This window comes from Pleurodeles waltl, chromosome 3_1 (genome assembly GCF_031143425.1).
Source record: "Pleurodeles waltl isolate 20211129_DDA chromosome 3_1, aPleWal1.hap1.20221129, whole genome shotgun sequence".
Lineage (NCBI taxonomy): Eukaryota > Metazoa > Chordata > Amphibia > Caudata > Salamandridae > Pleurodeles > Pleurodeles waltl.
Window position 1 is genome coordinate 641,452,924 of NC_090440.1, and position 15,784 is coordinate 641,468,707.

The window sequence follows — 15,784 nt, forward strand, 5'->3', positions numbered from 1 at the left end:
AGGAGATTATTGAAGACCCACTTGTTTGCAGCAGTTTAGGATGGTTTTTGCCATTACACCGTGCTTTCAGTTGTAGCTAAAGGATACCTATGGCAATATTTCTACTTTTCGACGCACAACTGCGCCAACGCAGTTGTGCGTCAAAAAATCTAACGCCGGCTAACGCCATTCTGAAACGCCATGCGGGCGCCGTATTTATTCAATGACGTTAGCCGGCGTTAGACGGCGGAGCTGCCTGGTGTGCGTAAAGAAAAATGACGTACACCAGGCAGCGCCGGCGTAGGGGAATATGGAGCTTGGGCGCCAAAAAATGGGGCAAGTCAGGCTGAGGCAAAATTTTCGCCTCAACCCGATTTGCGCCATTTTTTTTAACTCCCAACCCCCATTGAAATGACTCCTGTCTTAGCAAAGACAGGAGTCAAGCCCCCTTGCCCAATGGCCATGCCCAGGGGACTTCTGTCCCCTGGGCATGGTCATTGGGCATAGTGGCATGTAGGGGGGCACAAATCAGGCCCCCCTATGCCACAAAAAAAATAAAAATAATTACTTACCTGAACTTACCTTATGTTCCCTGGGATGGGTCCTTCCATCCTTAGGCGTCCTCCTGGGGTGGGCAAGGGTGACAGGGGGGTCCCTGGGGGTATGGGGGGGCACCTCTGGGCTCCTTCCGAGCCCACAGGTCCCTTAACGCCTGCCCTGACCAGGCACTAAAAAACGACACAAAAGCGGCTGGCCGTCATTTTTTTTTACCCTCCCACTCCCGGACGTCATTTTTGCCCGGGAGTGTAAATATGGCGCACATGCCTCGGAGTCAATTTTTTAGACGGGAACGCCTACCTTGCATATCATTAACGCAAAGTAGGTGTCCACGCTAAAAAATGACGCAAACTCCATGGACTTTGGCGCTAGACGCGTCTAACGCCAGAGTATAAATATGGAGTTCGTTTTGCGTCGAATTTGCGTAAAAAAAAACAACACTAATCCGGTGCAAACGGAGTATAAATATGGCCCCTAATTTGGCATTAGCATGGTTTACAAAACACAATAATACAACAACATAACATAACATAACATTGGGTTTTGATAGTAGTTTTCAATCAAAAGTTATTGACTTAAAATTTTAAGCCAGTTCAACCTGGCTACAGAAAACATGCACAATATATTTTGCACTGTAAGTGGGCACACATATCTATCAATTCTACAAGTCATTTCTTTGTTTTATACAATTGTGTACAGCTTATGCACACAGATAGATGAATTGCCAAAGTCACCAGTATGGCGATTTTGAATTGGGAGTTGCTGTTCTTTTAAAGAGAGAGCATGTACCTTGGCAGGGAACACAATAACAAGCTGAATTGAGGCAAAAAACTTCCTCTTAGAAGTACCATTCTTTAAATTTACCACTGGTTCTTCTTTTCATTATATTCTAAGAACAAGGACTTTCTTTGATGTGTAAACTTGCTGTATGTTCCTCCAGCTTCTTTCAGACAATAGAAGCTTGTAGACACCTCTTATATAAAGCATGTAACATTTCATGCAGTGTCAATCACGTTGAACTATTGGTGTATGAGCACAAGTCCACTTTTAGATCAAAGCCGCTGTTTTAGGATAGACCTGCCTGTAGATTGATTGTAGGCAAAAGCAGTTCCATTTCAATTTGAACTCTTCCTCTGTCATAAAGCCTACAAAGAATGTAGTTTCCATTTCAAGCAACAAAACGTCCCAATAAATAAAGAGCATTATGCATTGTGCTCGGGAAACCCACCTTGTACTCAGAGGTGAGCTTGATGGTAATTCTCATTTTCTTATCCCATATGAGTGTTATTCCGATGTTCACTTCAACCACTAGAAATATGCCACTCTGCCGTACTGTGTATGGTATTTGGTCAAGGTAACATCCAACTTCCTTGTAGGTACCTTGTTGTAGAATCAAAATACATTCCTAACAGAAGACACAAAGCAAAACATACTATGTTCATAATATTTAGCAAATTCATAAAAGATCTACAAATATAGATATTTCCGGATTATGATAATCTTAAGGATCATCATATATTTCTGTATTCCTATCACACAGTAGAGATATTGAGTTCCAAATGGAAAATTAAAAACCCTATTGGAGAGCATGGATTATAAATTGCTTGAAATTGTGCACTAATGTAAACAGATTGGATAAGAGCTTTTTCTGGACATGGAATATGGGAAAATGATTTATGACCCAATAAAAACTGAATTCTACAGGTAGTATCAAGGTATAGTAAAAATAAACAACTTGTGCAGCTTATATTCATACCTGTTCCCCCCTGCTCCCAAAATATGACCATATATCCAGGCATTTTACAAATGTAGTGATATACAGGTGATTTCTGGCAGTAATGCTTAATAGAGTTATGTGAAAAAGGCAAGATGTTATAGTCAGGATATGAAAATATATGATGGTTCACGTAATTTGCATATTGTGTAATTGCTTCTATGGGTCACAGAGAGACCCATATTGGTAGAACCAGTAAATTAATGCTATTACTCTGGAATGCTGAAAGTTTTGTTGCACCATGCCGGAGACATTATTGGCTTTTCCTATTGTGGACCACTATGATCTTCGTGTCGGGCTGGATAGGAAGAAACACTGCTACCATACACTGGGAGTCCCTCCCTAAAGTGCCAAGGATGTCACACATCAAAGATTGTGTGAATGTCAGCAGGAGACATCCCTATCCATGACAGAACCGCCATCACCGATCAATAAATAAAGCAAGCACTGTGATGGGCCATCAGATGGGGCATCTCTCTTCTTCTGGTGAATATCTAGTCATCGCCACTCCAAATTAGGCCAGAGAGTTTCTCAAATATACGTTACAGTGTACAAAAACCTCCTCCCTGCTTTGGCAATGATTCTTTGCAAAATTAGAAAAATACAGGCATGTCTCGACAGCATGGCTGGTTGGGCAGCATAGTGTTTTTTCATCTAAATTGATCCTGCCTTTTTAGCGGAAGCAATCCCGGTGAAAAGGGAGATTCACAGTGTCAAATCCTTTAGTAGGTGGGCTGTATGTGAATGAATAGACATAAACTATGGGCCAGATGCTTATGAGATTTGGCAGATTTCATGAATCATGGTTAAGAGAAAAGTGTTTTCTCATGATTTTCCCATGGAGGTTACTAAAGGTGTTCCTGAAGCTAAAATGAGAGCATAGTTTCTGTACATTCACACTATCTTTCTCAGACATATGAGAATGAAGTCTAACATTCTCAGTAAAACATTTACTTCCAATAGGAGCACCCTGTCAGCTGATTACCCTCTGTTCTACTGCAGCCCCCCAGATTGCTCTAAAGAACAACTAGAGTGCTAACAGTCATACTTATGATAAAAGTGTGGCACACCTGAAACCATCTTGATTGAATCATACTGGTAAAACTTAAAACATTTAATTTAGAAAGGAACAAAATGAGGGGGTTCATTTTGCCATAGAAATGATGGCTAGTGCAGTGTAAAGAAAGGTTTAGCACATGTCTTATGTGAGTTCTCAAATATCTTTCTCTTTTATTTCATGAAATCATTGTGACATGCATACCGAAGACTTGGAACACCAGCAGCAGACTGCCAGTTTACTTCCCAGTGAACAGCAGATTTACTAGAGTGCTCCAATTAGCAAAAAGAGTGCTAACATTCTGAATCTATGCCAAAAGTGTGGCACATCTGAACACCATCTTGATAAAATCAAAGTGGAAAAATGAAAGCATTTTCTACTGCGTATACTGCAGTAAATGAGGAAATGAGTGTGCTTTATAACAAATAAGTCTTCCAAGATGGCCACCTGAGAACAAAGAGCCCAGATGTAGGCCTGTGCGGTAAACTCCACTCCACCAGTAGAATTCACTGAGTTTTTGGCATTCTGTGCTCCACTTGGAGTGTGGAGTTAAAAAAATAAAATAAAATCCAGCAACCACTGGCGTAGTGGATTTTACCAACGTGCTCACCTAAGTATAGGTCTTCTTAATTTATATCCGATGATTGATGAATATATTTCCATGTTTCTATTTAAAAAAATTCCAAGCATGTGCAAAGAAGAGCCACTTCTCTTTAGAACATGCTCCAGGTGACACCACAGCCACATTCTTCCAGTGAGTGTTCCAGTTCTGAGACGGTACAGGCCAAGCTCTCTGGCTCTGTGAGCTCTTTGGCTTGTTTCGTTTCACTGCCAAAGCCCACTGTGAGAACCGTACTAGCGAGGGATATGGGCACCATGCTTCCCTCCTGCTCTCCCCATTGGTTGGGTGCCCCCCTGCCCCTCAGATTACCTGGCACCAAAGTCACCCATGGCCCCATGTGTAGCCTCTGGTTACTGCTAGACACTCTTGTCCCAACTGTTTTGGCAGTAGTTCGGTGTGGTCCCTGCTGTGAATCACCAACCCTAAACTCTGTGAGGAAGCTCTGCACCCCGCACTTCTTCACCATATGACCCAGAGGCACCTATAAGGCTGGGCCGTGCTCCACTGCAGGTCAGTGCTCCCCATCATGATTTCTGAACACTAGTGACCCTCTGACTTTATACAGAACTAGTGTGGTGACTTTTGTGCCTTTTTTTTATCTTGTTAACAAAGCTGGAGCATTTGTCCGACCAGAATACTGCTGCTCACGGAACACCACAGAATCCCTCTGATGTTTTATGCAACTCCACTGAAATCCATGGAGTATAACTCCACATGTACTGCCCAGGCTTAAATATAGCACAAATATCAGTCAAATTGAGCCCAAGTATAGCCCAATTACAAAAGTGTCCAAAACACTTAATTGTTTTATCGAGTGCAGTCAGGCATGTCACACTTTTGTAACAAATGAAGAATGTTAGCAATCTATTTGGAGGCAGAGGCCAAGGGCACAGACTCAAATAAATGAAGGCAGGGCAGATGGTACAAAGACAACAAGCTGACTATGCAAGGCGGACAGGAGGAGCAGTGATAGCATAACAACCATGGAGGGTGAGGAAAAGGGGGGCAATGAACCAACCATTCAGGTCAGGCATGAGAGGCTGTGACCATATAACAGACCGTCAAGGGCAGAAGGAAGAGGCAGTGACAGTACAAACTTACATGCCAACAGACCCAATTCAGGCAGGGGACTCCCAAGGTTTTTAAGCCCAAAAGGGCTTTATTTTATCTGTCTCCTGCCGGAAATCTCCTATCAATGGATTTTTTCAAAATCACCCCTTGACAAAATGTTGGCAAGTAAGGTACAATTCTATCACTGAGGGCTGGAGGAATGTTGTAGGGACATGGTCTGGGATAACAGGGAGCAGGAGGGAAATGCACAGGGGTACCAAAATAACCTTGCAGGGCAGGCATCAGGGGTTGCAGCAACACAATACAACCGCACAGGGCAAGCAGGATGGAAGTGCAACACAAGGGGCCATGGAAAGCAATAAGGAGGGGACAGGACCATGAACATGGAAAGCAGAGAGCAGAGGGGAAAGAGGCAAGAGCAGCAAACTGACCATACTGGACAGACAGGAGGACGGTTTCAGCATAACGGACCATGAGGGGCAGGAGCACCCCAACGGACCAAACAAGGCAGAAGGAAGGGGATAAGGGCCTGCACATAGAAAACAAGGGGCAAAGGGAAGAGCTAGAGCAGCAAACTGATGATTCAGGGCAGGCGGGATGGACATTGGAAGCACAACACACCTTGGAGGGCAGCATTGAGACTATGTTGGCATACACACAACCAATGGAGGGAAGATAGGAGGGGGGCAGGGGCAGCAAGCTGACCAGGCAGGGCAGGTGGGAGAGGATGTGACAGCAGAGAAGGCCATGCATGGCAAGGGGGAAGTTAGTGATAGCACAACAGCCATGGTGGGCAAGAGGGAGGGGGCAGGGGCATGCACAAAGGATTACAGAGGACAGAAGGGAGACAAAAGAGGGTAGGGGAAGGAGCTTCACATCAGACTATGCAGGGTAGTCAGGAGGAGCAGTTGCAGCATAACAGAACACAGAGGGCAGAAGAGAGTGGCAGCAAAATGTACCATGTAAGACAGGAGGGAGGGGTTAGGGGCATGGAACTTGGACAGGTAGGGTGGAAGTGGCAGTGACAGGCAGCAATCATCTGACTATGCTAGTCATGTGGGTGGAGCAGTGGCTGCTCATCAGAACACTCAGAGTAGATAGGAGGAATAATGGCAGGTCCATGGTGGGCATAAAAGAGGGGACAGGGGCAAGCACACAGACATCGGAGGGTAGGAGGAAGGAGGGTAGGGCAGCAAGCTAAACACAGAGACTAAGTAGGAGGGCAATGATGGGGCATAGAATTGGGCAATGAAGGACAGGAGAAGTGGGCAGGGATATCAAGTTAAAAGTAGGATAGTGGCAGCACACTGGACCACGCAGGGAAGGAGGGACGAGGCTGGTGCACCGACTTGGAGAATAGAGGGTAGGGAGGAGGTGGATGGAGAAGCAAGCTAACTGTTCAGGGCAGGTGGGAAGGGCATTGGCATAACAATGGCCACACATGGCTGTAAGGATGGAGCAGGGGCATAGACTTGTACAATGGATGGCAAAGAGGAGGGGGGAAGGAGCAGCAAGTTTAGGTGGGTGCGGCACAGTGCCAAGCCAGGCCCTGCATCCACATCCCCCCACTGCATTGCATTGCAATGGTAATTTTACTTAATGCTAAAATCAAAAACCTAGAAATTCACTAAAAAAACCAACGGTTATGGGGACGTTATAGTTAGGAAATAGAATTTAACAAACCTTAGAAATTCACTGAAAAATCAAAGGTTACCTGGACATAACTATAACTCGCGCCCTCGCCAACCACCGCTAATTACCCCAGATATTACAACACTCATGAAATCGTCTATGATATCACTGATATTACTGTAGCATTTTCAGTAAAATTATTGATGAGGAAACTGTGTATGGCGAGGGCTCGAATTATAGTTACCTTAGGGTACGAGTTATAGTTACTTGGAATAACTCTAACCCTAGCAGCTAAATTTCTATGCTTTTGTTAAATCTGGACCTAACTATAACGCCCCTGTAACCTTTGTTTTTTTAATGAATTTCTATTTTTTTAAAATTCTATTTTCACAGAGCCACTGTACCTATTTACATATCCATTCACACACTCACACAGCCACTCACAGACCCACAAAACCACTCCAACACCCACAGACCAACACAGCCACTCACTCACCCATGGAGAGACCCATACAGCTACTCACAGTCACTCACCAACCTATACAGTCACATAGCCACAAAACGACTACCACACCCACTCACAGACACACAAAACCACTACCACATCCACTGAAAGACTTATAAAGTAACTCTCATACCAACTCACACACCCATACAGTCACTGATACATCTACTCAGAGACTCAGAGAACCACTCACAGACCCACATAGTCACTGACCTGCCCACTCAAACACTTACATAGCCATGCACATACCCATACATCCACTTACACAGCCACTCACAGACCCACACGGCCACTCACACACCCATTTACTCACCCATTCACAAACCTGCACAGCCACTCACAGATTCACTCTTACGCTCATTCACACCTTCACACACCCACTCACACCCATTCACACACCCACATCACCCACTCACAGTCCCTCAAAACCACTACCACACCCACACACAGCCCCACATAGCCACTCAAACACCCACTCACACACTCATTCACACACTCAAACACCAACTCACAGCTCCACAAAATCATTACCACACCCCCTCACAGACCCATACAGTCACTCACACACCCACTCACACAACCTTACAGTCACTGATACGTCCACTCAGAGACCTAGAGAACCCTTCACACACCACTCACAGACCCACACAGACACTGACATGCCCAATCACACAGGCACGTATACACCCATACAGCCACTTACACAACCTAGCACAAACCCACACACCCACTCACACTCCCACTTACACACCTATTCACACACTCATTCACCCACTCTGACACACAAAACCACTACAACACCCATGCACAAACCCACATAGCCACTCACAGACCCATTCACACTCACAGACCCAGAAACCCACTGACACATCCACTCACAAAACCAATACCACACCCACTCACAGACCCACACAGCCACTTGCACACACCCACTCACACACACATCACACACTCACACACCCACTTACAGATCCACAAAATCACTACCACACCTTCTCACTGACCAATACAGCAACTCACACACACTCACACACCCATACAGTCACTGACACATCCATTATAAGACCCAGAGAACCACTAACACACCAATCATAGACCCACACAGGTACACACATGGTCATGCACACACCCATGCAGTCACTTACACGCCCACTCATAAACCCACACAGGTGCTTACACAAACATACACATAACTATACAGCAACTTTGGAGCTACAGATTTGTCACAATCCTCCCACAGTATAAATGGTAGGCCCCTTATATGGCCAAGGATCCACGGTACAGCCACAGATCAGAGTGAGAAATTAAAAAAACACATTTGAAAACAACCAGTGTTTGGGAAAAGGGTTAGCTCTGAAAAGAGCCGTTGTGCTTATGATATGTAGCTTATAATTACGCACAGAAGATGCAGTATTTTAAGCTGTTGAGGAACACCCTTTTGCCCCTGTCTGAGAAATGGTCTCCATCTTTTTCCATCCATATCGATGTGTAAGTTGTTATGGTAAATTTAGCCCACATTGTCATCTTGGAGGAGTGCAGAAACAGTTTTATTGACATGTTTCTTGAATTTCTCTATCTGCAGCACAAATAGAAGTACCAAAGCCTCATTTTGGAATGATTGTTTATGTGCAGTGAGGGACACAACAGATCATACAACGTCTGTTGAAAATCCTTTTCTTTCGTCTGACAAATAGAGCTAGAGGAATATCTCAGATTTTTGTTTGTAAAAGAAAAAAAATCACAGCTGTCCCAATAAAAAGAAGTAGTACTCACCCCCACAAACATTTTGATGGATTTGGAGCATGTGGTCTCCACGGAGCCACAGGGTACATTCTCGGTGATCACACGGAAGGTGCCAGTGTAATCAATGTTGCAGTAATCCTTTGGGAAACAATATGATGGGAAATTATGGTCCAGGTGTCAATATGAATCATTGTGAAAAGATTGCATTTGTGATGAACTATGTAGCTACGAGTAAGCTTGAGCAACATAGTATACGTTTTCAATAACAATACGTATTTACCTGAACTAAGCTATATTCACAATTTCCGTTAAAGGTGTAGCGTTTTCTGTCGAAAGTGATGTAATGGCTTTCTCCATACAGGACACAAGTTCCAATAGTTTCGTTTCTTGTGCAGTCCCACCTCCCTTTAGCACAAGTGCTGCAAGGTAAAGCACATTGCATCAAACAACTGTGAAATTACTACGTTTGCACATGTCATATTTAGAATAAAAATAAAATGCAAACGTTGCTATCAATGGAAACCATTAGATGACCTAGCTAGATAAAGATACGGAGAATTATTCGAGCATAAGACATATTACATTTTGTAGCGAATGTGCAATGAAAAGTCAACCAACGACTGTGGCAGACTTCTAGTAAATCATACGTTCCCAATGTTTTCCCTAACCAGATGTGTCATAAAAGAAATTTACGCGGTCTTTATTCGTATTTGATGGTCAGAGCGGTCCTCCGTGGTGAGTGCTTTTCCTTACAGATCTGGGGCCATATTTATACTTTTTGACGCAAAACTGCGCTAACGCAGTTTTGCGCCAAAACAATTAGCGCCGGCTAACGCCATTCTGAAGCGCCATGCGGGCGCCGTATTTATTGAATGGCGTTAGCCGACCGGCGCTGCCAGGTGTGCGTGAAAAAAAACGACGTACACCAGGCAGCGCCGGCATAGGGAAAAATGACGTTTGGGCGTCCCAAAATGGGGCATGTCAGGCTGAGGCAAAAAAATCGTCTTAACCCGATTTGCGCCATTTTTTGGGGGCTCCCAGACGCCATTAACATGACTCCTGTCTTAGCAAAGACGGGAGGCATGCCCCCTTGCCCAATGGCCATGCCCAGGGGACTTTTGTCCCCTGGGCATGGTCATTGGGCATAGTGGCATGTAGGGGGGCAAAAATCAGGCCCCCCATGCCACAAAAAAATAATTAAAAAAATACTTACCACAACTTACCTTTTCTTCCCTGGGATGGGTCCCTCCATCCTTGGGTGTCCTCCTGGGGTGGGCAAGGGTGGCAGGGGGTGTCCCTGGGGGCAGGGCAGGGCACCTCTGGGCTCATTCTGAGCCCACAGGTCCCTTAACGCCTGCCCTGACCCAGGCGTTAAAAAGAGGCGCAAATGCGGGGTTTTTTGCCCCGCCCACTCCCGGGCGTGATTTTTGCCCGGGAGTATAAATACCACACACATGCCTGGGAGTCGTTTTTTAAGACGGGAACGCCTACCTTGCATCTCATTAACGCAAGGAAGGTGTTCACTCCAAAAAATGACGCTAACTCCATGAACTTTGGCGCTAGACGCGTCTAACGCCAAAGTATAAATATGGAGTTAGTTTTGCGTCGAATTTGCGTCGAAAAAAACGACGCAAATTCGGCGCAAATGGAGTATAAATATGCCCCCTAGTATCCTTCAACGTAAACCCATAAATTAACATCAATCTGCGTTTCTGATAGCCACAGTTTAAACAAGTCAATTATGGTACTTTATTTGTCTTTTCATCTAAACATAACATTCATACTTCATAATCATATCCAGAAGTCGCAAATTTAATTTCTACCTATCTTTGTCCATTGATTTGCCAGATCTAATGCTCAGTTAAAATGCCAATCGTAGCTCGTCAACATCTCATTTTGGCTAACAGCCATGACCCCCAAGGTGAAAGGGATCTGCTTAGTCTCTGTATATAATAATATAATAGTGTTTCGAATAATGTTGCTGTTCATCGATGACGAATCAGTAATGTAGTTTGCTTTAGCTGTGATGTATGTCTCTCATTCACTATTGAACCTCCACAGGCCTTCAATTTGACTCTTCTAGTTTTGTTGAGGGCTCAAGGAAGCACTCTAGATGAACATTCAAGCAACATTTGATTTGATAAGTATTGGACAGAGAAATTAGGCAGCGGTACTTTAATGTTGTTTATATCGATTTGGTAAAATACCCGATTGAGATCATTCCATCCGTGTAGGTAATTAGTTTTTGCACAAACATACTGAATACCTTAGTTCTTTTCCACAAATCTTAGGCATTTTTACCGACACAGCATGGCCATTCAATTGCAGCAATGTTTTAAAATCCAAATAACATTTGGTAATTTGTGTATTTTGACTCATTAGCAACAGAGCTCTGTACATTAGTAGGAGGTGGTGTGAGACTAGTGTCCCTATCACTTGAGAATTTAAACTTTTGAATTCTTCAGCTATATTATATTTCACATATTTGCAGGCACAATACGATTCACACTTATTTAATATTTGAGGCTCAGGAAGATTAAGTAAATTTATCAAAATTCTACATTTGTCAGTCAAGTGCGAAGGTGGAATTACAGCCCAAGTGCCTTGGTTCCAAAACTGCAAATTAGCGGCCATTCTGAAACAGCTATTGTCAATTAAGGATTTTAGTAGAACTCTTGCCTATTTATCATCTGGGGTATTTGATTTGTGAATTGGTAACTGTTGTGGCTGACAGACATTACCCAGTGAAAATTGTCTGGCATTTCCTACTTTCTTATAATAGAATCTCATTTTTCATTGAAACTGTAGCAATTCTGTTAGAGCTAAGAAACTAGCCAATAGCATTTAAATGTAAAAACACCCTTTATCTGAAAAAACTATGAGAAATTTCTATTGGAGATCCAGGTACCTTAATTTAGACACAAGCAGAGGAACTGCCCCTGCATGGCATAATGCCAGCTACCACCCCATTTTATTGCCACGTCCTCTAGCAATAGTATCACATTGTTAAAACCCCTAGCAGGGCTGTTACAGGATAATGGGAAGTCAGTGATGAATATCAGTACATTCCTGCAAGTAGTGACGTACAGATGTCCTTAGTACACTAGGTGGACCTGCAAGTTTGCCTGGAAGGGCATGTGCCCATGGAACACCCTTAAGTATCGGTAAACCTCAGTATATCCCAGACTCCTGCACGTGCATGGCACTGGAGTCCTCCGAAGGACTGCTGGGATGAAGATATTTCTCAAGGTTACCGTCTTTAAGGTGGCAGAAACTTTGCAGCATAAGGCCATGTGTGGTGCTAGTGAGGGAATTGGGGAATTTCCAGGTTACACTAAGTGTTACCATGGTAACTTCTGCTGTGGGAGTGATGGGAGATGCCTCTCCCGTCCTAGCGCCAGGGATAACCCAGTGATCCTTGACTCCTTGATTGCCTGCATTTTTTATGCTGTGCAGAGTGAGCAATCCCAATGTACGTACTAAATGAAAAAGCATTAAATACTGGAAATGCTGCCAGGTATTAGCTAACGTGCACGTTTTTATTTACATATTCAATAAAAAAAAGGTATCTTAATGTACAGCACAATGAAAAAGATACAATAATTTACAATATTTTGAATTAAATTCAAGAATATTCTATTGGTGATACTATCTATCAACAAATGTAAGCTATAACGCCCTCTGTCTGTCACCACCCCCGTTCCAGAGCAGACAGGTATCAAACAATAGGCAGAAGAAATTGTGAGTGCATTCCTGGCTGGAACTCTCTAGACCTTAACCATATGTATCAAATAAAGGTCAAACATTCTCTTATAGCAATACGTCCAGGACTGATATTTAGAAAAAGCTTAATGAACTCTTGGTCCAGTGTATGATTATGACAGAACGACTTTAAGGCTACCGAATGCAAACCCTCTGTTGTTTGTTCATCAGAGTAATTGAGACAATAGTATGAATAGTGGGCGACATTTTTCTGTCATGTTAATTATCTTATGGCTGCTAGAAAGGTAAAAGTATGAATATGTTTATGTCCCTGTTTGGTCCTCAGAGATAATTTGTAGTCTTGTTTGAAGCAGTGGTCTTCCATTGTATGTTTTACAATTGTGCTGAACTGATTTAGAATTATTTTCTCACAAGGCAACAGTATATCTATCTCATAGTCGGGAATGCAATAAGAGGAAAAAGAGGGACACATGGCTCCAGAAATTGTACTCAAAACTTATGTTGGTCAGGGCATCTACAGGGTGTAGTTAATCCTTACAAGACAAATAGCTATTTTAAAATACTTTCTTTAAGAGTGCCAACCTAAAATATAATTGTAAATGCTTTATCAATATTGCTATGCAATTTTCTCACAAGGCAACCCTGTATCTATCTCATAGTTGGGGAAAAACGTAGTTAACAACAACAAAGCATATTTTCCACAGGCATTTCCCTCTAGGTCCTCCCAGACAATGGAGCGAACAAACAAAAATCATGCTGGGTCCAGCCATGTGTAAATTAAACAACTAAAAGAGGGCCATCTCATTGTCAGGATGCAGTAACCTTGTGTGCAGGATCCAATGGGAACAATTCTCTTTTCTGCCTCCTCCATCAGTGACCACATACATAGGAAGGCGAATGCCAGTGTAAGAAGCAAGGAAACGAGAATGCAATAAGAGAAGAAACAGGGACACATGACTCCAGAACTTTGCCTCAAAACCTCTGTTGGTCAGAACATCTGCAGGGTGTTTTGAATAATTACAAGACAAATAGCTATCTTAAAATACTTGTCTTTAAGAGTGCCAAACTAAAGTATAATTGTGAATGCTTTAACAATATTGCTATGCAACCAACAAACCCTCTGTGCTGCGATATGAAACCGGTAATTCCTAAAAAACTAAACAGATGAAAGTAAGTGTCTAAAATACACATGTACTAGCAATTCTCCCTATGTTGTAAATAACTACCCTAAACTTTGTGACTGTATGCTCCCCTGAGAAGGTGAGTTATAGTCTCTACTTGACTTCTGTAGAACTGAAAAATAACCATCACTGTTAATATCTAGTTGTTCCGTGGTCTTAATAATTGCACATGAATACTAGAACTCAAATACTGTGTGCGTGGCTTTTACATATACATGTGCAATGTAATCCGAGCTAAGAATCCTTAATGGATTTCTGCTGGTAACCCGTATAAACCAGGCCTTCAAAATTCAGCTAAATCTTAAAAAAAAAAAGTAAACGTTAATTTCTATGAACATAAATATTCCCAGTGTTAACCAAACCAATGCTTTAGGGAGCAACAGAATATCCAAGATCCATGTAATGAGGTCCCGGCTGCAGCTGTCAGCTTATCAACATAGGAAACATAGCAAACACTCATAAATAGATGTGGTAGAACACCATAACCCTCCACAAAGCACACCAATCTGTAGGCGATAAACGGTAGCAGGCCATTAATGAATTGACCCGTATGTGATGTAATACAAAGACTAAATTGATAAAAACCCCAGAGGAAAACAGCAAAGTACAAAAACGTCTTGAGTTCAGCACAAGGCAAAGGCCAGAACAAGAAAAACAGTACAAGAAAAAAAGTTCCCAATAAATCTCACATTAAAATAAAAGGTTAATCCAAAGCAAGGAACCAGAATCAAAATCCTTAGTAACCAGATACAAAGTAACCTATTGAGCAGGCATCTAAAGCCAGTTCCAACAATTCTCTAGTAGTATATGTCTCAATATCTTATTTCTCTACATGTGTGAGAGAAGCAAGGGGTGTTGGGGTTTGTGGTTTCGATCCCAGCTCGTTTGTGAGATCACACAGAGCATCATGGCTCTGCTCAACTTCACATCAAAGAATGCTTTGCTTTTCTCAAATGAGCAAGCAGCATACATCATGTGGTGTTCTTCGTGGTAGCGGTATATGAGCTGCCTGTGCCTTCTCTGACAAAGGTGAGGGTTGTGACAGCAGAAACATTGTATCACAATTGTCTAGTAAAGAATAGTGAGAACTAAGAGGGAAATTGTACCCAATAACACAAGAAGGCTGCTGTCTAGAACATTTCAGATTGGAGGGCCTACTGTGAATCATAGTTTACTGTCAGTGCAGTACAGCAGCTCTTCCTACACAACTGCAGCTTCACACTAGACAGTGGCAGCAATCCTTGTTGACCACCAGCCTTTCCTTTGGTGAACAGAACCTAGCACAAGCAAATTTGAAGTGCCACTTTCTACACTTGAAACCCAGTAAGGGGAAATGGTACCTTGAGTTCCACTTCCAGATACTCATCATGCAGTTTGCACAAAGACGTAATACTAGACACAAAGCGCCAGGTTTACTAAAAAGTGACGCAGTGCGGTACTGCGTCAACATTTGCAGTGCCACACCACTTTAGAAACGCAGGGATGCGCTGTATTTACTGAAATGTGGGGCACCCTTGTGTTCCCCCTGCTTCTGCACTATATTTAGCTGCCAGCACCAACACAAGCATCCTTGCAGTATAGTGAAAGGGTGTCTGCGTTGAGGGGATTGATTGTTTATGTGCAGGAAGGTGTTCCTTCCTGCACATAAACAATCTGCAATGGTGATTTGGCACTTCTATGTGTGCTGCATAGAAGTACCGCATCGTCATCTTTGAATGAATGTTCAGGAATGGACACCTTCCTGCACATAAACAATCATTCATGGGCTTTTGCTCTTTCTATATGTGCTGCAAAATGTAGTACACATAAAAAAAAGCAAAAATGCAAAAACACCAGGGGGTGGCGTTAGTTTCTGGAGCTGCCACACATTTATGCCTTCTCATAAATCTGTAGCAGTGTCAAAAGCAGTAATTGTTGCTGTGGAACGCTCCGAGCAACA

General features: G+C 43.0%; 1 protein-coding gene across 1 annotated transcript in view; it reads right to left on the reverse strand.

Annotated features, from left to right (window-relative positions):
- LOC138284407 (mucin-2-like) overlaps window positions 1-15,784 on the reverse strand; it is a 1,933,778-nt gene that overhangs the window by 1,107,359 nt on the left and 810,635 nt on the right. Inside the window, exons 21-23 of the mRNA XM_069223144.1 lie at window positions 9,222-9,360; window positions 8,972-9,079; window positions 1,766-1,942 (exon numbers count right to left, since the gene is read on the reverse strand). Coding sequence (XP_069079245.1) covers window positions 1,766-1,942; window positions 8,972-9,079; window positions 9,222-9,360 — 424 coding nt within the window. The remainder of the gene's footprint in view (window positions 1-1,765; window positions 1,943-8,971; window positions 9,080-9,221; window positions 9,361-15,784) is intronic.